Source organism: Oncorhynchus keta, unplaced genomic scaffold (genome assembly GCF_023373465.1).
Source record: "Oncorhynchus keta strain PuntledgeMale-10-30-2019 unplaced genomic scaffold, Oket_V2 Un_contig_4679_pilon_pilon, whole genome shotgun sequence".
In the NCBI taxonomy this organism is placed as follows: domain Eukaryota; kingdom Metazoa; phylum Chordata; class Actinopteri; order Salmoniformes; family Salmonidae; genus Oncorhynchus; species Oncorhynchus keta.
In genome coordinates, this window is record NW_026287894.1 from 1 (window position 1) to 24128 (window position 24128).

At 51.1% G+C, this 24128-nt stretch overlaps 1 protein-coding gene across 1 annotated transcript; it reads left to right on the top strand.

The window, feature by feature from the left end:
• Nucleotides 1-583: 583 nt before the first annotated feature.
• On the top strand, nucleotides 584-23668 carry LOC118381003 (oncoprotein-induced transcript 3 protein; the record flags this gene model as incomplete). Its single annotated transcript, XM_052509501.1, is given in 12 exon segments — nucleotides 584-814; nucleotides 2530-2683; nucleotides 9533-9643; nucleotides 10290-10412; nucleotides 11513-11635; nucleotides 12192-12352; nucleotides 17153-17320; nucleotides 17628-17676; nucleotides 17679-17791; nucleotides 18949-19040; nucleotides 22998-23097; nucleotides 23232-23668. Coding segments are annotated over 12 exon segments (1596 nt in total), but the record flags the coding sequence as incomplete, so codon positions are not given.
• Between the last annotated feature and the right edge of the window lie 460 nt (nucleotides 23669-24128).

The window sequence follows — 24128 nt, forward strand, 5'->3', positions numbered from 1 at the left end:
ACCTCTCTCCTCTCCCCCATCTCTCTTCTCTCCTCTCCCCCATCTCTCTTCTCCTCTCCCCCACCTCTCTTCTCTCCTCTCCCCCATCTCTCTTCTCTCCTCTCCCCCCACCTCTCTTCTCTCCTCTCCCCCCCACCTCTCTTCTCTCCTCTCCTCCCCCATCTCTCTCCCCACCTCTCTCCTCTCCCCCACCTCTCTTCTCTCCTCTCCCCCACCTCTCTCTCTCCTCTCCCCCACCTCTCTTCTCTCCTCTCCCCCCCATCTCTCTCCTCTCCCCCCACCTCTCTCCTCTCCCCCACCTCTCTTCCACCTGTCTCTCTCCTCCCCCCACCTCTCTTCTCTCCTCTCCCCACCTCTCTCCTCTCTCTCTCTCTCCCCCACCTCTCTCCTCTCCTCTCCCCCACCTCTCTTCTCTCCTCTCCCCCCACCTCTCTCTCTTCTCTCCTCTCCCCCACCTCTCTTCTCTCCTCTCCCCCACCTCTCTTCTCTCCTCTCCCCCACCTCTCTTCCTCCTCTCCCTCCACCTGTCTCCTCGCCTCTCCTCTCCCCCCTCTCCTCCCCCTCCCCCACCCCTCCTCCCCTCTCCGCAGCTCTGGACCCGTGTTCTGCCTACATCTCTCTGAATGAGCCTTGGCGTAATACAGAGTACCATGTCAACCACTCATCTGGCAGTGTGCCCCTGTGTGACAGCCGTGTGTCAGGGGAGTGGTACCGCTTCACAGGGATGGCCGGAGACGCCATGCCTACTTTCTGCATCGAAGAGAACCACTGTGGAACCCACGCCCCCATCTGGCTCAATGGGAGCCACCCACAGGTTAGTAGACTAGAGGTTAGAGAGGCGGACCAGCAGACAGAAGGTTGCTGGTTCAAACCCTGTGTGCCGGACGATACAAAAAAAATGCTGAACTAAACTGCCAGTCTACCTGCCGTTGTGGCACTTTATGTTCTCTTGATCTAGTGGCTCCACGTGCGATCAACTTCCAACCAAATTAACAGTAACGTATTCTCCTCTCCTCCTCTCCCCATCTCCCCCTCTCCCCTCTCCCCCTCTCCCCATCTCCCCCTCTCCCCCTCTCCCCCATCTCCCCCTCTCCCCTCTCCCCATCTCCCCTCTCCCATCTCCCCCTCTCCCCATCTTCCCCTCTCCCCATCTCCCCCTCCCCATCTCCCCTCTCCCCATCTCCCCTCTCCCCATCTCCCCCTCTCCCCATCTTCCCCTCTCCCCATCTTCCCCTCTCTCCCCTCTCCTCCTCTCCTCCTCTCCCCATCTCCCCTCTCTCCCCCTTTCCTCTCCCCATCTCCCCATCTCCTCTCCCCATCTCCCTCCCCATCTCCCCATCTTCCCCTCTCCCTCCTCTCTCCTCTCCTCTCCCCTCTCTCTCTCCCCCTCTCCTCCTCTTCCCATCTTCCCCTCTCCCCATCTTCCCCTTCCTCCCCCTCCCTCCCTCTCCCCATCTTCCCTCTCCCCATCTTCCCCCTCCCCCTCCCCATCTTCCCCTCTCCCCCTCTCCTCCTCTCCCCATCTTCCCCTCTCCCCATTTCCCTCTTCCCCCTCCCCCCTCTCCCCCTCTTCCCTCTTCCTCTCCCCCCTCCCCCTCTTCCCCTCTTCCCCTCTTCCCCTCTCTTCCCCTCTCCTCTCCCCCTCTTCCCCCCCTCTCCCCCTCTCCCCTCCCCTCCCCTCCCCCTCTTCCTCTTCCTTCCCCTCTCCCCCCTTCCCCTCTCCCCCTCTCCCCCCCTCCTTCCCCTCTCCCCTCCCCATCTCCTCCCTCCCCCTCTTCCCCTCCCCTCCTTCCCCTCTCCCCTCCTCCTCCTCTCTCCCTGCCTCCCCTCTCCCTCTCCCCTCCTCTCCTCCCTCCTCCTCCCCTTCTCCCTCTCCCCTCTCCTCCTCTTCCCCTCTCCCCTCTCCTCCTCCTCTCCTCCTCTCCCCCCTCCCCTCTTCCCTCTTCCCCTCTCCCCTCTTCCCTCTCCCCATCTCCTCCTCTCCCCTCCCCCTCTCCCCGTCTCCTCCTCTCCCCATCTCCTCCTCTCCCCTCTCCTCCTCTCTCCCGTCTCCTCCTCTCCCAATCTCCCCTCCCTCCCCCCTCCCCCTCCCCCCCTCTTCCCCCTCCCCCTTCCCCTCCTCCTCTTCCTCTTCCCCTCCCCCTCTCCCTCCTCCTCTCCCCTCCTCCCTCCTTCTCCCCCTCTCCTCCTCCCCTCCTCCTCTCCCCTCTCTCCTCCTCCTCCTCCTCCTCTCCTCCTCTCCTCCCTCCTCCCTCCCCTCCCTCCCCTCCCTCTCCCCCCCCTCCCCCCCCTCCCCTCCTCTCCCCTCCCCCCCCTCCTCCTCTACCCTCTCCCCTCCTCCCTCCCCTCTCCCCTCCTCCTCCCTCTCCCCTCTCCTCCTCTCCTCCTCCCCTCCCCCTCCCTCCCCCTCCCCTCTCCCCCTCTCCCCTCCCCCCTCTCCCCTCTCCCTCCCCCTCTTCCCCTCTCCCCTCCCCCCTCTTCCCCTCTCCCCTCCCCCTCTCCCTCTCCCTCTCCCTCCCCCTCCCCTAGCCCCAGGATGGTATCATGACCCTTCCTGTGTGTGCCAGCTTCAATAGTAACTGTTGCCAGTGGAATGCCAGTGTTGATGTGAAGGCCTGTACAGGAGGATACTACGTCTACCGTCTGCCCAGACCGTCTGTCTGCTTCCATGTCTACTGTGGACGTACGTCTGTCTGTCTGTCTGTCTGTCTGTCTGTCTGTCTGTCTGTCTGTCTGTCTGTCTGTGGTATGAAATGTATGGTTTATGAATGTGGTATGAAATGTATGGTTTGTGAATGTGGTATGAAATGTATGGTTTGTGAATGTGGTATGAAATGTATGGTTTGTGAATGTGGTATGAAATGTATGGTTTATGAATGTGGTATGAAATGTATGGTTGATGAATGTGGTATGAAATGTATGGTTGATGAATGTGGTATGAAATGTATGGTTTATGAATGTGGTATGAAATGTATGGTTTATGAATGTGGTATGAAATGTATGGTTTATGAATGTGGTATGAAATGTATGGTTTGATGAATGTGGTATGAAATGTATGGTTTGATGAATGTGGTATGAAATGTATGGTTTGAATGTGGTATGAAATGTATGGTTGATGAATGTGGTATGAAATGTATGGTTGATGAATGTGGTATGAAATGTATGGTTTATGAATGTGGTATGAAATGTATGGTTTATGAATGTGGTATGAAATGTATGGTTGATGAATGTGGTATGAAATGTATGGTTGATGAATGTGGTATGAAGTGTATGGTTGATGAATGTGGTATGAAATGTATGGTTTATGAATGTGGTATGAAATGTATGGTTTATGAATGTGGTATGAAATGTATGGTTTGTGAATGTGGTATGAAATGTATGGTTTGTGAATGTGGTATGAAATGTATGGTTGATGAATGTGGTATGAAATGTATGGTTTGATGAATGTGGTATGAAATGTATGGTTTGATGAATGTGGTATGAAATGTATGGTTGATGAATGTGGTATGAAATGTATGGTTGATGAATGTGGTATGAAATGTATGGTTGATGAATGTGGTATGAAATGTATGGTTTATGAATGTGGTATGAAATGTATGGTTGATGAATGTGGTATGAAATGTATGGTTGATGAATGTGGTATGAAATGTATGGTTGATGAATGTGGTATGAAATGTATGGTTGATGAATGTGGTATGAAATGTATGGTTGATGAATGTGGTATGAAATATATGGTTGATGAATGTGGTATGAAATATATGGTTTATGAATGTGGTATGAAATATATGGTTGATGAATGTGGTATGAAATATATGGTTTATGAATGTGGTATGAAATGTATGGTTTATGAATGTGGTATGAAATGTATGGTTTATGAATGTGGTATGAAATGTATGGTTTATGAATGTGGTATGAAATGTATGGTTTATGAATGTGGTATGAAATGTATGGTTGATGAATGTGGTATGAAATGTATGGTTGATGAATGTGGTATGAAATGTATGGTTGATGAATGTGGTATGGTTTATGAATGTGGTATGAAATTTATGGTTGATGAATGTGGTATGAAATGTATGGTTTATGAATGTGGTATGAAATGTATGGTTGATGAATGTGGTATGAAATGTATGGTTGATGAATGTGGTATGAAATGTATGGTTGATGAATGTGGTATGAAATGTATGGTTGATGAATGTGGTATGAAATATATGGTTGATGAATGTGGTATGAAATATATGGTTGATGAATGTGGTATGAAATATATGGTTTATGAATGTGGTATGAAGTTCCCAACATGTTACCATGTTTATTTGTTTCTCTGTGTAGATGTGGTTGACCTCACCTCCATCTACATATTCTGTGTGTCCTGTGGTAGACCTCACCTCCTTCTACATGTTCTGTATGTTCTGTGGTAGACCTCACCTCCCTCTACATGTTCTGTGGTAGACCTCACCTCCCTCTACATGTTCTGTATGTTCTGTGGTAGACCTCACCTCCCTCTACATGTTCTGTGGTAGACCTCACCTCCCTCTACATGTTCTGTAGTAGACCTCACCTCCCTCTACATGTCCTATAGTAGACCTCACCTCCCTCTACATGTTCTGTGGTAGACCTCACCTCCATCTACATGTTCTGTATGTTCTGTGGTAGACCTCACCTCCCTCTACATGTCCTGTGGTAGACCTCACCTCCCTCTACATGTTCTGTATGTTCTGTGGTAGACCTCACCTCCCTCTACATGTTCTGTATGTTCTGTGGTAGACCTCACCTCCCTCTACATGTTCTGTATGTTCTGTGGTAGACCTCACCTCCCTCTACATGTTCTGTGTGTTCTGTGGTAGACCTCACCTCCATCTACATGTTCTGTGGTAGACCTCACCTCCCTACATGTTCTGTATGTTCTGTGGTAGACCTCACCTCCCTCTACATGTCCTGTGTGTCCTGTAGTAGACCTCACCTCCCTCTATATGTTCTGTGGTAGACCTCACCACCCTCTACATGTTCTGTGGTAGACCTCACCTCCCTCTACATGTTCTGTGGTAGACCTCACCTCCATCTACATGTTCTGTATGTTCTGTGGTAGACCTCACCTCCCTCTACATGTTCTGTGATAGACCTCACCTCCATCTACATGTTCTGTGGTAGACCTCACCTCCCTCTACATGTCCTGTGGTAGACCTCACCTCCATCTACATGTTCTGTAGTAGACCTCACCTCCCTCTACATGTCCTATAGTAGACCTCACCTCCCTCTACATGTTCTGTGGTAGACCTCACCTCCCTACATGTTCTGTATGTTCTGTGGTAGACCTCACCTCCATCTACATGTTCTGTGGTAGACCTCACCTCCATCTACATGTTCTGTAGTAGACCTCACCTCCATCTACATGTTCTGTGGTAGACCTCACCTCCCTCTACATGTTCTGTGGTAGACCTCACCTCCCTCTACATGTTCTGTGGTAGACCTCACCTCCCTCTACATGTTCTGTAGTAGACCTCACCTCCCTCTACATGTTCTGTGGTAGACCTCACCTCCCTACATGTTCTGTATGTTCTGTGGTAGACCTCACCTCCCTCTACATGTTCTGTGGTAGACCTCACCTCCCTCTACATGTTCTGTGGTAGACCTCACCTCCCTCTACATGTTCTGTAGTAGACCTCACCTCCCTCTACATGTTCTGTGGTAGACCTCACCTCCCTCTACATGTTCTGTAGTAGACCTCACCTCCCTCTACATGTTCTCTGGTAGACCTCACCTCCCTCTACATGTTCTGTGGTAGACCTCACCTCCCTCTACATGTTCTGTGGTAGACCTCACCTCCCTCTACATGTTCTGTGGTAGACCTCACCTCCCTCTACATGTTCTGTACATGTGGTAGACCTCCCTCACCTCCTCTACATGTTCTGTGGTAGACCTCACCTCCCTACATGTTCTGTATGTTCTGTGGTAGACCTCACCTCCCTCTACATGTTCTGTGGTAGACCTCACCTCCCTCTACATGTTCTGTGGTAGACCTCACCTCCCTACATGTTCTGTATGTTCTGTGGTAGACCTCACCTCCCTCTACATGTTCTGTGGTAGACCTCACCTCCCTCTACATGTTCTGTGGTAGACCTCACCTCCCTCTACATGTTCTGTATGTTCTGTGGTAGACCTCACCTCCATCTACATGTTCTGTGGTAGACCTCACCTCCATCTACATGTTCTGTGGTAGACCTCACCTCCCTCTACATGTTCTGTATGTTCTGTGGTAGACCTCACCTCCATCTACATGTTCTGTGGTAGACCTCACCTCCCTCTACATGTTCTGTATGTTCTTTGGTAGACCTCACCTCCCTCTACATGTTCTGTATGTTCTGTGGTAGACCTCACCTCCATCTACATGTTCTGTATGTTCTGTAGTAGACCTCACCTCCCTCTACATGTTCTGTATGTTCTGTGGTAGACCTCACCTCCATCTACATGTCCTGTGGTAGACCTCACCTCCCTCTACATGTTCTGTGGTAGACCTCACCTCCCTCTACATGTCCTGTGGTAGACCTCACCTCCATCTACATGTCCTGTGGTAGACCTCACCTCCCTCTACATGTTCTGTGGTAGACCTCACCTCCCTCTACATGTCCTGTGGTAGACCTCACCTCCCTCTACATGTTATGTGGTAGACCTCACCTCCCTCTACATGTTCTGTGGTAGACCTCACCTCCCTCTACATGTTCTGTATGTTCTGTGGTAGACCTCACCTCCCTCTACATGTTCTGTATGTTCTGTGGTAGACCTCACCTCCCTCTACATGTTCTGTGGTAGACCTCACCTCCATCTACATGTTCTGTGGTAGACCTCACCTCCCTCTACATGTTCTGTATGTTCTGTGGTAGACCTCACCTCCCTCTACATGTTCTGTATGTTCTGTGGTAGACCTCACCTCCCTCTACATGTTCTGTATGTTCTGTGGTAGACCTCACCTCCCTCTACATGTTCTGTATGTTCTGTGGTAGACCTCACCTCCCTCTACATGTTCTGTGGTAGACCTCACCTCCCTCTACATGTTCTGTGGTAGACCTCACCTCCCTCTACATGTTCTGTAGTAGACCTCACCTCCATCTACATGTTCTGTATGTTCTGTGGTAGACCTCACCTCCCTCTACATGTTCTGTATGTTCTGTGGTAGACCTCACCTCCCTCTACATGTTCTGTATGTTCTGTGGTAGACCTCACCTCCCTCTACATGTTCTGTATGTTCTGTGGTAGACCTCACCTCCCTCTACATGTTCTGTATGTTCTGTGGTAGACCTCACCTCCCTCTACATGTTCTGTATGTTCTGTGGTAGACCTCACCTCCCTCTACATGTTCTGTGGTAGACCTCACCTCCCTCTACATGTTCTGTGGTAGACCTCACCTCCCTCTACATGTTCTGTATGTTCTGTGGTAGACCTCACCTCCCTCTACATGTTCTGTGGTAGACCTCACCTCCATCTACATGTTCTGTATGTTCTGTAGTAGACCTCACCTCCCTCTACATGTTCTGTAGTAGACCTCACCTCCATCTACATGTTCTGTGGTAGACCTCACCTCCCTCTACATGTTCTGTGGTAGACCTCACCTCCCTCTACATGTTCTGTAGTAGACCTCACCTCCCTCTACATGTTCTGTAGTAGACCTCACCTCCCTCTACATGTTCTGTAGTAGACCTCACCTCCCTCTACATGTTCTGTAGTAGACCTCACCTCCCTCTACATGTTCTGTAGTAGACCTCACCTCCCTCTACATGTTCTCTGGTAGACCTCACCTCCCTCTACATGTTCTGTGGTAGACCTCACCTCCATCTACATGTTCTGTGGTAGACCTCACCTCCCTCTACATGTTCTGTGGTAGACCTCACCTCCCTCTACATGTTCTGTAGTAGACCTCACCTCCCTCTACATGTTCTGTAGTAGACCTCACCTCCCTCTACATGTTCTGTAGTAGACCTCACCTCCCTCTACATGTTCTGTAGTAGACCTCACCTCCCTCTACATGTTCTCTGGTAGACCTCACCTCCCTCTACATGTTCTGTAGTAGACCTCACCTCCCTCTACATGTTCTGTAGTAGACCTCACCTCCCTCTACATGTTCTGTAGTAGACCTCACCTCCCTCTACATGTTCTCTGGTAGACCTCACCTCCCTCTACATGTTCTGTGGTAGACCTCACCTCCATCTACATGTTCTGTGGTAGACCTCACCTCCCTCTACATGTTCTGTGGTAGACCTCACCTCCCTCTACATGTTCTCTGGTAGACCTCACCTCCCTCTACATGTTCTGTGGTAGACCTCACCTCCCTCTACATGTTCTGTGGTAGACCTCACCTCCCTCTACATGTTCTCTGGTAGACCTCACCTCCCTCTACATGTTCTGTGGTAGACCTCACCTCCCTCTACATGTTCTCTGGTAGACCTCACCTCCTCTACATGTTCTGTGGTAGACCTCACCTCCCTCTACATGTTCTGTGGTAGACCTCACCTCCCTCTACATGTTCTGTGGTAGACCTCACCTCCCTCTACATGTTCTGTGTGTTCTGTGGTAGACCTCACCTCCCTCTACATGTTCTGTATGTTCTGTAGTAGACCTCACCTCCATCTACATGTTCTGTGTGTTCTGTGGTAGACCTCACCTCCATCTACATGTTCTGTATGTTCTGTAGTAGACCTCACCTCCATCTACATGTCCTGTATGTTCTGTGGTAGACCTCACCTCCCTCTACATGTTCTGTATGTTCTGTGGTAGACCTCACCTCCATCTACATGTCCTGTATGTTCTGTGGTAGACCTCACCTCCATCTACATGTTCTGTATGTTCTGTGGTAGACCTCACCTCCATCTACATGTTCTGTATGTTCTGTGGTAGACCTCACCTCCCTCTACATGTTCTGTATGTTCTGTGGTAGACCTCACCTCCATCTACATGTCCTGTATGTTCTGTGGTAGACCTCACCTCCATCTACATGTTCTGTATGTTCTGTGGTAGACCTCACCTCCATCTACATGTCCTGTATGTTCTGTGGTAGACCTCACCTCCATCTACATGTTCTGTATGTTCTGTGGTAGACCTCACCTCCCTCTACATGTTCTGTGTGTTCTGTGGTAGGCCTCACCTCCCTCTACATGTTCTGTGGTAGACCTCACCTCCCTCTACATGTTCTGTATGTTCTGTGGTAGACCTCACCTCCCTCTACATGTTCTGTGTGTTCTGTGGTAGACCTCACCTCCTCTACATGTTCTGTGTGTTCTGTGGTAGACCTCACCTCCCTCTACATGTCCTGTGGTAGACCTCACCTCCCTCTACATGTTCTGTATGTTCTGTGGTAGACCTCACCTCCCTCTACATGTTCTGTATGTTCTGTGGTAGACCTCACCTCCCTCTACATGTTCTGTGTGTTCTGTGGTAGACCTCACCTCCCTCTACATGTTCTGTGGTAGACCTCACCTCCATCTACATGTTCTGTGTGTTCTGTGGTAGACCTCACCTCCCTCTACATGTCCTGTGTGTCCTGTAGATTTCTATGACATATGTGATGAGGTGGAGTGCAGTGGACCTCAGTGTCCGGAGTCGGACTGCCGCTGTGCTGCTGGAACCACCCTGGGACCAGATAGACAGACATGTCTCGGTGAGAGGGGAGAGAGAGGGGGAGAGAGAGGGGGAGAGAGAGGGGGGGGAGAGAGGGGGAGAGAGAGAGGGGGAGAGAGAGGGAGGGGGGGGGCTGACTGAATGTGCTGAGTCATTAATTCACGAGAAGAGGAGGAGACATGTGCCAGCCAGCCAGAGATGGGTGTGTGGGTGGCGGGAGGGAGGGAGCCTTCACTACATCCTAGTCTAATGGTGGGTGACAAGCGTGCTATGAAAACCCTGATAGCTTGAGAACTGTTATTATCATACTCTCCACCTACCAACCAAATCACTCTCCCTACTACGCTGAGAAATTCTCTCTCTCTCTCTCTCTCTCTCTCTCTCTCTCTCTCTCTGTCTCTCTGTCTCTCTGTCTCTCTCTCTGTCTCTGTCTCTGTCTCTCTCTCTCTCTCTCTCTCTCTCTCTCTCTCTCTCTCTCTCTCTCTCTCTCTCTCTCTACCCCCCTCTACCTCTCTCGACCCTCTCTACCTCTCTACCTCCCCTATCAAAATCTCCTCCTTTTTTGTCCTGTGATCTCTCCTCACTGCTGTGTCTGTCTGTGTGTGTCTGTGTCTGTCTGTGTGTCTGTGTCTGTCTGTGTGTGTCTGTGTCTGTCTGTGTGTGTCTGCTCACTGACTCCTCTCCAGATGTGAATGAGTGTGAGCAGGGGAACGGAGGTTGTAAGGAGGTATGTGTGAACACCAAGGGGTCCAGACAGTGTGAGTGTGGACCAGGCAGGGTTCTGGAGGAGGATGGACGCAACTGCAAAGGTAGAGTCAAACCACCATGTGGGTGGAAAGTTACAGTAGCATAATGTACTACAGTACCCATAATGCTCTGTGTGTAATATCTGGAACACAGTAGGGTTCAAATAGCATTCGTCATCTTTCACTATATTGAGAACCATTGGAATAGTTCCAAAAGTGCAAACTCCTCCTCCTAAAGTGTTATCCCCTCCCCTCCTCATCCTTTATACCTCCTCCTCCTCCCCTTCCTCCTCTATCCCTATTCTTTCCCCCTCCCCTCCTCGTCCTTTATACCTCCTCTTCCTCCTCTCTCCCTATTCTTTCCCCCTCCCCCTCCTCGTCCTTTATACCTCCTCTTCCTCCTCTCTCCCTATTCTTTCCCCCTCCCCTCCTCGTCCGTTATACCTCCTTCTCCCCACCTCTTCCTCCTCTTCCTCCTCTCTCCCTATTCTTTCCCCCCCCCCCTCGTCCTTTATACCTCCTTCTCCTCCTCTTCCTCCTCTTCCTCCTCTCCCTATTCTTTCCCCCTCCACCTCCTCGTCCTTTATACCTCCTTCTCCCCTCCTCTTCCTCCTCTCTCCCTATTCTTCCCCCCTCGTCCTTTATACCTCCTTCTCCCCTCCTCTTCCTCCTCTCTCCCTATTCTTTCCCCGCCTCCCCTCTTCCTCTCCTTCCCCTCTCCCTCTTCTTCCTCCTCATCCCTCTTCCTCCCTCTCCCTCTTCTTCTCCCTCCTTTCTCCTCTTCCTTCCACTCCCCTCCTCTCCCTCTTCCCCTCCCTACTTTCTCCTCTTCCTCCCCTTCCACTCCCCCTCCTCTCCCTCTTCCCCTCCCCTCTTCTTCCTCCCCTTCCCTCTCCCTCTTCTTCCCCCTCCTTTCTCCCCCCCCTTCCTCTCCTCCTCCTCCTCTCCCCTCTCCCCCTCTCCTCCTCTTCTTCCTCTCCCCCTCTCCTCCTCTTCTTCCTTCCCCTCCCCTCCTCCTCCTCCTCCTCTCCCCTCTCCTCCTCTTCTTCCTCTCCCCCTCTCCTCCTCTTCTTCCTCTCCCCCTCCCCTACTCTTCCTCCTCTCCCTCCTCCTCTACTCTTCCTCCTCTCCCTCCTCCTCTATCTCCTCTCCTCTTTCTGTAGAGATAGCAGGGTGCTACAACAACAACGGAGGCTGTAGCCATGGTTGCTCTGTACTACAGGACTCCTATCACTGTCACTGTCCCCGAGGACTGGAGCTGGGGGATGACAAACGCACATGCCAGGGTGAGACCAGAGAGTGTGTGTGATGTGGGTTGTATCTTCCAGTCCCTGTGCAGTTAACTGAAACTCTTCACCTGTATGGTCATGTGTCGTGTGGCAGCAGCTCCATACAGGACCTAGTAAGGGACCTGGAACTCATCCTGTCCAACCCATGTTTAACACATTCTACTGTCTGGGTGTCTGTGTCTGTCTGTCTGTCTGTCTGTCTGTCTGTCTGTCTGTCTGTGTGTCTGTCTGTCTGTCTGTCTGTGTGTGTCTGTGTGTGTGTCTGTGTCTGTGTGTCTGTGTCTGTGTGTCTGTGTCTGTGTCTGTGTCTGTGTGTCTGTGTGTCTGTGTGTCTGTGTGTCTGTGTGTCTGTGTGTCTGTGTGTCTGTGTGTCTGTGTGTCTGTGTGTCTGTGTGTCTGTGTGTCTGTGTGTCTGTGTGTCTGTGTGTCTGTGTGTCTGTGTGTCTGTGTGTCTGTCTGTCTGTCTGTCTGTCTGTCTGTCTGTCTGTCTGTCTGTCTGTCTGTCTGTCTGTCTGTCTGTCGTGTCTGTCTGTCTGTGTGTGTGTGTGTCCAGTCCCAGTGCAGTGTAGCAGCAGCTCCATTAAGGTGTCGGTTCTAAAGGACCTGGTGGGGGGCCTGGAACTCTCCCTGTCCAACTCGTCATGCCGCGGCGTCTCCAACGGAACACACATCAATCTCAGCTTCAGCCTCAAGACCTGTGGAACAGTAGTGGAGGTAGGACTAGACCCTAGCCCCTAGAATCTAGCCCCTACCCTAGCCCGTAGAATATAGCCCCTACCCTAGCCCCTAGAATCTAACCCCTACCCTAGCCCCTAGAATCTAGCCCCTACCCTAACCCTTAGATTCTAGCCCCTACCCTAGCCCCTAGAATATAGCCACTACCCTAACCCTTAGATTCTAGCCCCTATCCTAGCCCCTAGAATACAGCCCCCTTCCCTAGCCCCCCCTAGAATCAGCCCCTACCCTAGCCCCTAGAATCTAGCCCCTAGCCCCTAGCCCCTTGAATCTAGCCCCTAACCTAGCTTATACACTAGACCCTAGACCCTAGAATCTAGCCCTTACCCTAGCCTATACACTAGACCCTAGCCCCTAGAATCTAGCCCTTACCCTAGCCTTGACACTAGGCTTTAGAATATAGCCCTTACCCTAGCCTAGCCCCTAGAATCTAGCCCCTACCCTTGACCCTAGAATATAGCCCCTACCCTAGCCCCTAGAATCTAGCCCCTAGAATCTAGCCCCTACCCTAGACCCTAGAATCGAGCCTTGACACTAGCCCCGAGCCCCTACACCTTAGCCCCTAGCCCATATTTATTTTATTTCTCCTTTATTTAACCAGGTAGGTCGGTTCTCATTTACAACTGCGACCTGGCCAAGATGAAGCAAAGCAGTGCAACACAAACAAAAACACAGAGTTACACATGGAATAAACAACAACACAGAGTTACACATGGAATAAACAACAACACAGAGTTACACATGGAATAAACAAGCGTACAGTCAATGACACAGTAGAAAAAAGAAAGTCTATATACAGTGTGTGTAAATGGCGTGAGGAGGTAAGGCCATAAATAGGCCATAGTAGCAAAGTAATTACAATTTAGCAGATTAACACTGGAGTGATAGATGAGCAGATGATGATGAGCAGATGGTGTGTAAGTAGTGATACTGGTGTGCAAAAGAGCAGCAAAGTAAATAAGAACAATATGGGGATGAGGTAGGTAGATTGAGTGGGCTATTTACAGATGGGCTATGTACAGCTGCAGCGATCTATTAGCTGCTCTGACAGCTGATGCTTAAAGTTGGTGAGGGAAATGTCTCCAGCTTCAGCGATTTTTGCAATTCGTTCCAGTCAGTTTTACCAGGGTGAGTTTGGCGGCATGAGTGAAGGAGGCTTTGTTGCGAAATAGAAAGCCGATTCTAGATTTGATTTTGGATTGGAGATGTTTGATATGAGTCTGGGAGTAGAGTTTACAGTCTAGCCAGACACCTAGGTACTTATAGATGTCCACATATTCTACGTCAGAGCCGTCCAGAGTAGTGATGCTAGTCGGGCAGCGAACGATTGAAAAGCATGCATTTGGTTTTGCTAGTGTTTAAAGAGCAGTTGGAGGCCACAGAAGGAGTGTTATATGGCATTGAAGCTCGTTTGGAGGTTAGATAGCACAGTGTCCACAGAAGGGCCAGATGTATACAGAATGGTGTCGTCTGCGTAGAAGTGGATCAGGGAATCACCCGCAGCAAGAGCGACATCATTGATGTATATAAAGAAAAGAGTCGGCCCGAGAATTGAACCCTGTGGTACCCCCATAGAGACTGCCAGAGGTCCGGACAACAGGCCCTCCGATTTTACACACTGAATTCTGAGAAATTGTTGGTGAACCAAGTGAGGCAGTCATATGAGAAACCAAGGCTGTTGAGTCTGCCAATACGAATGTGGTGATTGACAGAGTTGGAAGCCTTGGCCAGGTTGATGAATACGGCTGTACAGTACTGTCTTTTATCGATGCCGGTTATGATATCGTTTAGTACCTTGAGCGTGGCTGAGGTGCACCCGTGACCGGCTCAGAAGCCGGATTGCACAGCGGAGAAGGTATGGTGGGATTCGAAATGCTCAGTGATCTGTTTATTAACTTTGTTTTCGAAGACTTTAGATAGGCAGGGCAGGATGGATAGAGGTCTGTAACAGTTTGGGTCTAGAGGCAGGGCAGGGCAGGGAAGGGCAGGATGGATAGAGGTCTGTAACAGTTTGGGACTAGAACGTTACCCCCTTTGAAGAGGGGGATGACTGCGGCAGATAGTTTCAGAAAGAGGGTCCAGATTGTCTAGCCCAGCTGATTTGTACTGGTCCAGGTTTTCCAGCTCTTTCAGAACATCTGCGATCTGGATTTGGGTGAAGGAGAAGCTGGGGAGGCTCGGGCAAGTAGCTGAGAGGGGTGCAGAGCTGTTGGACGGGGTTGGGGTAGCCAGGAGGAAAGCATGGCCAGCCGTAGAGAAATGCATACACCTATCCCCTACACCGTAGCCTTTAAACCCAAGCATCTACACCTTAGCCTTTACACCCTAGTGCCTTCACCCTAGCCTAGATCCTAGCCCCAAGCCCCTACATCCTAGCCCCTAGCCCCTACATCCTACCCCTAGCCCCTACATCCTAGACCCTAGCCTTTACAGCCCCTACATCCTACCCCCTACATCCTACACCCTAGCCCCTACATCCTAGACCCTAGCCTCTACACCCGAGACCCTTCACTCTATCTTAGCCCCGAGCCTTTACACCCTAGCTCAGCCCCTAGCCCTTACACTCTAGCTTAGACCCTAGTCCCTAGCCCTTACACCCTAGCCTAGACCCTAGCCCTTACACCCTAGCCTAGACCCTAGCCATTACACCATAGCCTAGCCCCTAGCCTTTACACCCTAGCTTAGACCCTAGCCCCTACATCCTAGCGTAGACCCTAGCCTTTACACCCTAGCTTAGCCCCTAGCCCTTACACTCTATCTTAGACCCTAGTCCCTAGCCCTTACACCCTAGCCTGGACCCTAGCCCTTAAACCATAGCCTAGCCCCTAGCCTTTACACCCTAGCTTAGACCCTAGCCCCTACATCCTAGCTTAGACCCTAGCCCCTATCCCTTATACCCTAGCCCCTACACCCTAGCCTAGCCTCTATCCCTTATACCCTAGCCCCATGCCTAGACCCTAGCCACTACATCCTACATCCTACATCCTACATCCTACACCCTAGCCCGTACACCCTAGCCCCTACATCCTACACCCTAGTCCTTACACACTAGACCAGACCCTAGCCCTTACATCCTAGCCCCTAGCCCCTACATCCTACACCCTAGCCCCTACATCCTACACCCTAGCCCCTACATCCTACACCCTAGCCCCTACATCCTAGACCCTAGCCCCTAACTCATACACCATAGCCCCTACATCCTAGATCCTAGCCCCTACATCCTAGACCCTAGCCTCTATATCCTAGACCCTAGCCACTACATCCTAGACACTAGCCCCTACATCCTAGACCCTAGCCCTTACACCCTAGCCTAGCCCCTAGCCTTTACACCCTAGCTTAGACCCTAGCCCCTACATCCTAGCTTAGACCCTAGCCTTTACACCCTAGCTTAGCCCCTAGCCCTTACACTCTAGCTTAGACCATAGTCCCTAGCCCTTACACCCTAGCCTAGACCCTAGCCCTTACACCCTAGCCTAGCCCCTAGCCATTACACCCTAGCCTAGCCCCTAGCCATTACACCCTATCTTAGACCCTAGCCCCTACATCCTAGCTTAGACCCTAGCCTTTACACCCTAGCTTAGCCCCTAGCCCTTACACTCTAGCTTAGACCATAGTCCCTAGCCCTTACACCCTAGCCTAGCCCCTAGTCTAGCCCCTAGCCTTTACACCCTAGCTTAGACCCTAGCCCTTACACCACTAGCTTACACCCTAGCCCCTAGCCTAGCCCCTATCCCTTATACCCTAACCCCTACACCCGAGCCTAGCCTCTATCCCTTATACCCTAGCCCCTTCACCCTAGCTTAGACACTAGCCCCATGCCTAGACCCTAGCCCCATGCCTAGACCCTAGCCCCTACATCCTACATCCTACACCCTAGCCCTTACACCCTAGCCCCTACATCCTACACCCTAGTCCTTAGACACTAGACCAGACCCTAGCCCTTACATCCTAGACCCTAGCCCCTACATCCTACATCCTTCCCCCTACATCCTACACCCTAGCCCCTACATCCTAGACCCTAGCCCCTACATCCTAGACCTTACCCTTACACAGGTTCAGCTTCAGGACCTGCGGCCCTCTAGTGGAGGACCTACCTTCTTTGTGTCTCCTTCCACTGTGGATGAATTAGTCTTGACTGATTCTACAGGCCAGTAGGGGCCTGTAGGGATTCTACAGCCCAGGGGGACCGGGACCAATATGGACCACAGACAGAGTTACTTGTATTGTTTTCATGACATCACGTAGTGTAATTGGGAAACAGCACGACTGAAGTGAAATACAAGCAGTAAGAGGGGTAAACCCGGATTTGATTTACAGCCTTAAAATGTTGGATGTTGATTCCATCAAATGTATTTTATAAAGCCCTTTTTACATCAGCAGTTGTCACAAAGTGCTGTACAAGAAGCCAAGCCTAAAACACCAGAGAGCAAGCAATGCAGATGTAGAAGCACGGTGGCTTGGAAAAACTCCCTAGAAAGGCAGGGAACCTAGGAAGAAACTTGGAGAGGAGCCAGGCTCCGAGGGGTGGGCCAGTCCTCTTCTGGCTGTGCCGGTGGAAATTAAGAGTACAGGCATTTAGGCCAGATGGTTCTTCAAAATGTTCAAATGTTCATAGATGACCAGCACATGGTCATTTAAGCTAAATCGTTTTTCAAGACATTCAAACGTTCATAGATGACCAGCAGGGTCAAACTAGTAATCCCAGTGGTTATACATGTTTTGGGTGCAATAGTTCACCTCCTCAGGAGTAAATGATTGGTTGATTGATTCCCATCCCAGGTGACAGATGACAAGATAGTGGGTACCAATTTAGTGACAGGTCTTCCGAAGTCCAGCCCAGGACCGTGGTCCGGTAGTAACCGGGATATGATTGTCAGGACCTCCAAACTGCTGTTACCTGTCACCTGTGAATTCCCACGACACTACGAGGTCTCCGACGGTTACCAGGTAAGAGGGTGATTGAATGCTTCTTTTTAGTACTTCCTCTTAAACTCAGTTATTTCAAAATAAAAGTCCAACATACAAAATGCTATGGAATAAAACTATTGGTTTTCCTTTAAATGATGTTTGGAAACACACCTTTTAGCTTGCTATTTTATTCAGCAATTTAATTATCATTATCCCTTTTTCATTGTTTTATTTCTTTGATTTTATCTATTTCGTTCAGTTTTTTTTTTATAAAGGTTGCTTGAGCAACTTTAAATTGCATTTTTAAATTAAGTAGGTGTAATTTAATTTCTCTCTCTCATCCCAGGCCAGTCTCCGTAGCTCCGCCCTAGAGCTAGCAGGCCACTCCCAGGGCCTGTTCCCTTCTCTCTGGAGCTGTTTAAGAGTGCTGAGTTCTCTGAGCCCTACCGGGCTCCACCCCAACTACGCCTACACGACTCACTGTTCTTCGGGGTGGAACCCAGGGAGAAGGTACTGTACTGAATCCCAAATGGCACCCTATGTAGTGCACTACTGTTAACCAAAGCCCTACACTCTAGAAACTAAAAGGGTTCATGGGCTGTCCCCATAGGAAAACCCTTTCAAGAACCATTTTGGTTCCAGATAGAACCCTTTAGAACCCCTTTTGGATTTTTTTTTCTTTTTCTAAGAGTGTATATAGTGCACTATATAGGGAACAGGGTGCCATAGGGCTCTGGTCTAAAGTAGTGCACTGTATAGGGAATAGGGTTCTGGTCTAAAGAAGTGCACTATATAGGGAACAGGGTGCCATAGGGCTCTGGTCTAAAGTAGTGCACTATATAGGGAACAGGGTGCCATAGGGCTCTGGTCTAAAGTAGTGCACTATATAGGGAACAGGGTGCCATAGGGCTCTGGTCTAAAGTAGTGCACTGTATAGGGAATAGGGTTCTGGTCTAAAGAAGTGCACTATATAGGGAACAGGGTGCCATAGGGCTCTGGTCTAAAGTAGTGCACTATATAGGGAACAGGGTGCCATAGGGCCCTGGTCTAAAGTAGTGCACTATATAGGGAACAGGGTGCCATAGGGCTCTGGTCTAAAGTAGTGCACTGTATAGGGAATAGGGTTCTGGTCTAAAGTAGTGCACTATATAGGGAACAGGGTGCCATAGGGCCCTGGTCTAAAGTAGTGCACTATATAGGGAACAGGGTGCCATAGGGCCCTGGTCTAAAGTAGTGCACTATATAGGGAACAGGGTGCCATAGGGCTCTGGTCTAAAGTAGTGCACTATATAGGGAACAGGGTGCCATAGGGCCCTGGTCTAAAGTAGTGCACTATATAGGAAACAGGGTGCCATAGGGCCCTGGTCTAAAGTAGTGCACTGTATAGGGAATAGGGTTCTGGTCTAAAGTAGTGCACTATATAGGGAACAGGGTGTCATTTGGGACTCAACCAGTGTGACCACATCTCTGTTGTCTCCATATCACGGATCAATAAAGATCTTCAGTTTTTGTGGATCATACTTTGTTGACTGATACATTTATTTGACAATTTAAGATTTCCATTTCCAGGATTTTAATAAGCTCTTTTATGTGTCACATGTTGTATGTTGTACTCTACTTTAAGTTTACTCACTTTACAAATTTGACTTGTGCTTTACTTACTATAGGTGGAGGGTTTGTCAGCTCTGGTGGAGAGCTGCTTTGCTACCCCCAGCGCCAAGGCAGACCAGGCTCTCAAATACTACCTCATCAAAGACGGGTGGGTACTATATATACTACCAGGTACATTATATACTGTATCAGCATGACGGGAGGACGAGACTGGGGACAGTGGTGTTTACTCCAAAGTCAATGGATCAATCCTGCCGACAGAAATACAACTGGTTACGACGGACAGAAATACAACTGGTTACGACGGACAGAAATACAACTGGTTACGACAGACAGAAATACAACTGGTTACGACGGACAGAAATACAACTGGTTACGACGGACAGAAATACAACTGGTTACGACGGACAGAAATACAACTGGTTACGACGGACAGAAATACAACTGGTTACGACGGACAGAAATACAACTGGTTACGACGGACGGACGGACGGACGGACGGACGGACGGAAATACTAGTTCCAGAGAATACACAAAAGGGAAATCTGTGACAATGACCAGACAGACAGACAGACACATATATATATATATATACAAACACACACACACCCTGCTCTATCAGGACTATCTATAAAATTCCCTATATAGTGCACTACTTTAGACCAGGGCCCTATTCTCTACATAGTGCACTACTTTAGACCAGAGCCCTATTCCCTATGTAGTGTAGTGCACTACTTTAGAACAGGGCCCTATTCCCTACATAGTGCACTACTTTAGACCAGAGCCCTATTCCCTACGTAGTGCACTACTTTAGACCAGGGCCCTATTCCCTATATAGTGGTATAACTATAGACCAGGGCCCTATTCCCTATATAGTGCACTACTTTAGACCAGGGCCCTATTCCCTATATAGTGCACTACTTTAGACCAGAGCCCTATTCCCTATATAGTGCACTACTTTAGACCAGAGCCCTATTCCTATATAGTGCACTACTTTAGACCAGGGCCCTATTCCTATATAGTGCACTACTTTAGACCAGGGCCCTATTCCTATATAGTGCACTACTTTAGACCAGGGCCCTATTCCTATATAGTGCACTACTTTAGACCAGGGCCCTATGGCACCCTATTCCTATATAGTGCACTACTTTAGACCAGGGCCCTATTCCCCATATAGTGCACTACTTTAGACCAGGGCCCTATTCCCTGTATAGTGCACTACCATAGGGAATAGGACCAGGGCCCATAGGGAATAGTTCCAGGGCCCATAGGGAATAGGACCAGGGCCCATAGGGAATAGGACCAGGGCCCATAGGGAATAGGACCAGGGCCCATAGGGAATAGGACCAGGGCCCATAGGGAATAGGACCAGGGCCCATAGGGAATAGGACCAGGGCCCATAGGGAATAGTTCCAGGGCCCATAGGGAATAGAACCAGGGCCCATAGGGAATAGGACCAGGGCCCATAGGGAATAGGACCAGGGCCCATAGGGAATAGTTCCAGGGCCCATAGGGAATAGAACCAGGGCCCATAGGGAATAGGACCAGGGCCCATAGGGAGTAGGACCAGGGCCCATAGGGAATAGGACCAGGGCCCATAGGGAATAGGACCAGGGCCCATAGGGAATAGTTCCAGGGCCCATAGGGAATAGTTCCAGGGCCCATAGGGAATAGTTCCAGGGCCCATAGGGAATAGGACCAGGGCCCATAGGGAATAGGACCAGGGCCCATAGGGAATAGGACCAGGGCCCATAGGGAATAGGACCAGGGCCCATAGGGAATAGGACCAGGGCCCATAGGGAATAGGACCAGGGCCCATAGGGAATAGGACCAGGGCCCATAGAGAATAGGACCAGGACCCATAGGGAATAGGACCAGGGCCCATAGGGAATAGGACCAGGGCCCATAGGGAATAGGACCAGGGCCCATAGGGAATAGGACCAGGGCCCATAGGGAATAGTTCCAGGGCCCATAGGGAATAGGACCAGGGCCCATAGGGAATAGTTCCAGGGCCCATAGGGAATAGGACCAGGGCCTGTAGGGAATAGTTCCAGGGCCCATAGGGAATAGTTCCAGGGCCCATAGGGAATAGGGTGCCATATATAAAGGCATAAAGGCAGCTATAGCTAACAGTGACGGAGTAGCTTGTTAAAACAGGGTATGGGTCAGTGGGTATTGTGTTAAGACGGAGTAGCTTGTTAAAACAGGGTGTGGGTCAGTGGGTATTGTGTTAAGACGGAGTAGCTTGTTAAAACAGGGTGTGGGTCAGTGGGTATTGTGTTAAGACGGAGTAGCTTGTTAAAACAGGGTGTGGGTCAGTGGGTATTGTGTTAAGACGGAGTAGCTTGTTAAAACAGGGTGTGGGTCAGTGGGTATTGTGTTAAGACGGAGTAGCTTGTTAAAACAGGGTGTGGGTCAGTGGGTATTGTGTTAAGACGGAGTAGCTTGTTAAAACAGGGTGTGGGTCAGTGGGTATTGTGTTAAGACGGAGTAGCTTGTTAAAACAGGGTGTGGGTCAGTGGGTATTGTGTTAAGACGGAGTAGCTTGTTAAAACAGGGTGTGGGTCAGTGGGTATTGTGTTAAGACGGAGTAGCTTGTTAAAACAGGGTGTGGGTCAGTGGGTATTGTGTTAAGACGGAGTAGCTTGTTAAGACAGGGTGTGGGTCAGTGGGTATTGTGTTAAGACGGAGTAGCTTGTTAAAACAGGGTGTGGGTTGTCAGCATAACTATTATCTCCTCCTATAATATCCTGCCCTCATTGTGCCCCTCTCCTCCTCCCCTTCTCTTCTTCTCTCCCCACCTCCCCTCCTCCCCTAGTCCTCTTCTCTCCCCACTTCCCCTCCTCCCCTAGTCCTCTTCTCTCCCCACTTCCCCTGCTCTCTCCCTCCTCCCCTACTCCTCTTCTCTCCCCACCTCCCCTCCTCCCCTACTCCTCTTCTCTCCCCACTTCCCCTCCGCTCTCCCTCCTCCCCTTCTCTCCCTATTTCCCCTCCTCCACTACTCCTCTTCTCTCCCCACTTCCCCTGCTCTCTCCCTCCTCCCCTACTCCTCTTCTCTCCCCACTTCCCCTCCGCTCTCCCTCCTCCCCTTCTCTCCCTACTTCCCCTCCTCCACTACTCCTCTTCTCTCCCCACTTCCCCTGCTCTCTCCCTCCTCCCCTACTCCTCTTCTCTCCCCACTTCCCCTCCGCTCTCCCTCCTCCCCTTCTCTCCCTACTTCCCCTCCTCCCCTACTCCTCTTCTCTCCCCACTTTCCCTCCTCCCCTAGTCCTCTTCTCTCCCTACTTCCCCCTCCTCCCCTACTCCTCTTCTCTCCCCACTTCCCCTGCTCTCTCCCTCCTCCCCTACTCCTCTTCTCTCCCCACTTCCCCTCCGCTCTCCCTCCTCCCCTTCTCTCCCTACTTCCCCTCCTCCCCTACTCCTCTTCTCTCCCCACTTCCCCTCCGCTCTCCCTCCTCCCCTACTCCTCTTCTCTCCCCACCTCCCCTCCTCCCCTACTCCTCTTCTCTCCCCACTTCCCCTCCGCTCTCCCTCCTCCCCTTCTCTCCCTACTTTCCTCCACCACTCCTCTTCTCTCCCTCCTCCCCTACTCCTCTTCTCTCCCCACTTCCCCTCCGCTCTCCCTCCTCCCTTCTCTCCCTACTTCCCCTCCTCCCCTACTCCTCTTCTCTCCCCACTTCCCCTCCGCTCTCCCTCCTCCCCTAGTCCTCTTCTCTCCCTACTTCCCCTCCTCCCCTACTCCTCTTCTCTCCCCACTTCCCCTCCGCTCTCCCTCCTCCCCTAGTCCTCTTCTCTCCCTACTTCCCCTCCTCCCCTACTCCTCTTCTCTCCACACTGCCCCTCCTCTCTCTCTCCTCTCCACCTCATCTTCTCACCTCCCCTCATCCCCTCCTATCCCTCCTCCTCTTCTCTCCCCTCCTCTCTCCCTCCTCCCCTTCCCCTCCTCCCCTCCCCTCCCCTCCCCTCCTCTCTCCCTCCTCCCCTTCCCCCTTCTCTCCCCTCCACTCTCCCTCCTCCCCTCCCTCCCCTACCCTCTCCCTCTGCCACTTCTCTTCTTTCACTCCTCCCCTCTCTCCTCCTCTCTAACCCTATATTGTGTGTTTAGGTGTATCTCAGATGAAATGGTACGTCAGTACTCTGCTAAGGACCAGCTATCCAAACACTACCAGGTTCCTGTCTTCAAGTTTGTTGGCAAGGACAACAAGGTCAGTAAGAACAGACACCCCGGGAGCCAGCTGGCCAGTTCAGTATGTGTGTGTGTGTGTGTCTGATGTGTGTGCGTGTCTATGTTCTGTATCTACGTGCGTATCCACGTGTCTATCTGCGTGTGTGTCAACAGGAGGTGTTCCTGCACTGTCGTGTGTTGGTGTGTGGGGCAGGAGACTCCCGCTGTTCTCAGGGCTGTAGAGGGCGTCTGCGTCGGGAACTGTGGAGGACAGAGGAGGAACAGGAGGACTGGGACCAGCATCACGTGCTGAGTGGAGGACCCATACGCATCTTGCCAGACTGAGACATCAGACCGCCGTGGCACCTCCATACCACCTTCAGGCCATCTCACAACTGCACCACTGCAAACATAGAAATAGATACAATAGATACAGAGATATATATTGTAGGAGCATGACCAGCATTTTCTCCTGAGTGGAGGACCCATACACATTCTGCCAGACACATTCTGCCAGACATCAGACCACCCCCAATACCAGACCACCACCACCACCACCACCACCACCACCACCACCACCACCACCAGGCCACCACCACCACCAGACCACCACCACCAGGCCACCACCACCAAGCCACCACCACCACCAGGCCACCACCACTACCAGGCCACCACCACCACCACCACCACCACCACCAGGCCACCACCACTACCAGGCCACCACCACCACCACCACCACCACCAGGCCACCACCACTACCAGGCCACCACCACTGCCGCCACCACCACCACCACCACCACCACCACCAGGCCACCACCACCACCACCACCAGGCCAACACCACTACCACCACCACCACCACCAGGCCACCACCACCACCACCACCACCACCAGGCCACCACCACTACCAGGCCACCACCAGGCCACCACCACCACCACCACCAGGCCACCACCAGGCCACCGCCACCACCACCACCACCAGGCCACCACCACCAGGCCACCACCACCACCACCACCACCACCACCACCACCATCACCACCAGGCCACCACCACCACCAGGCCACCACCACT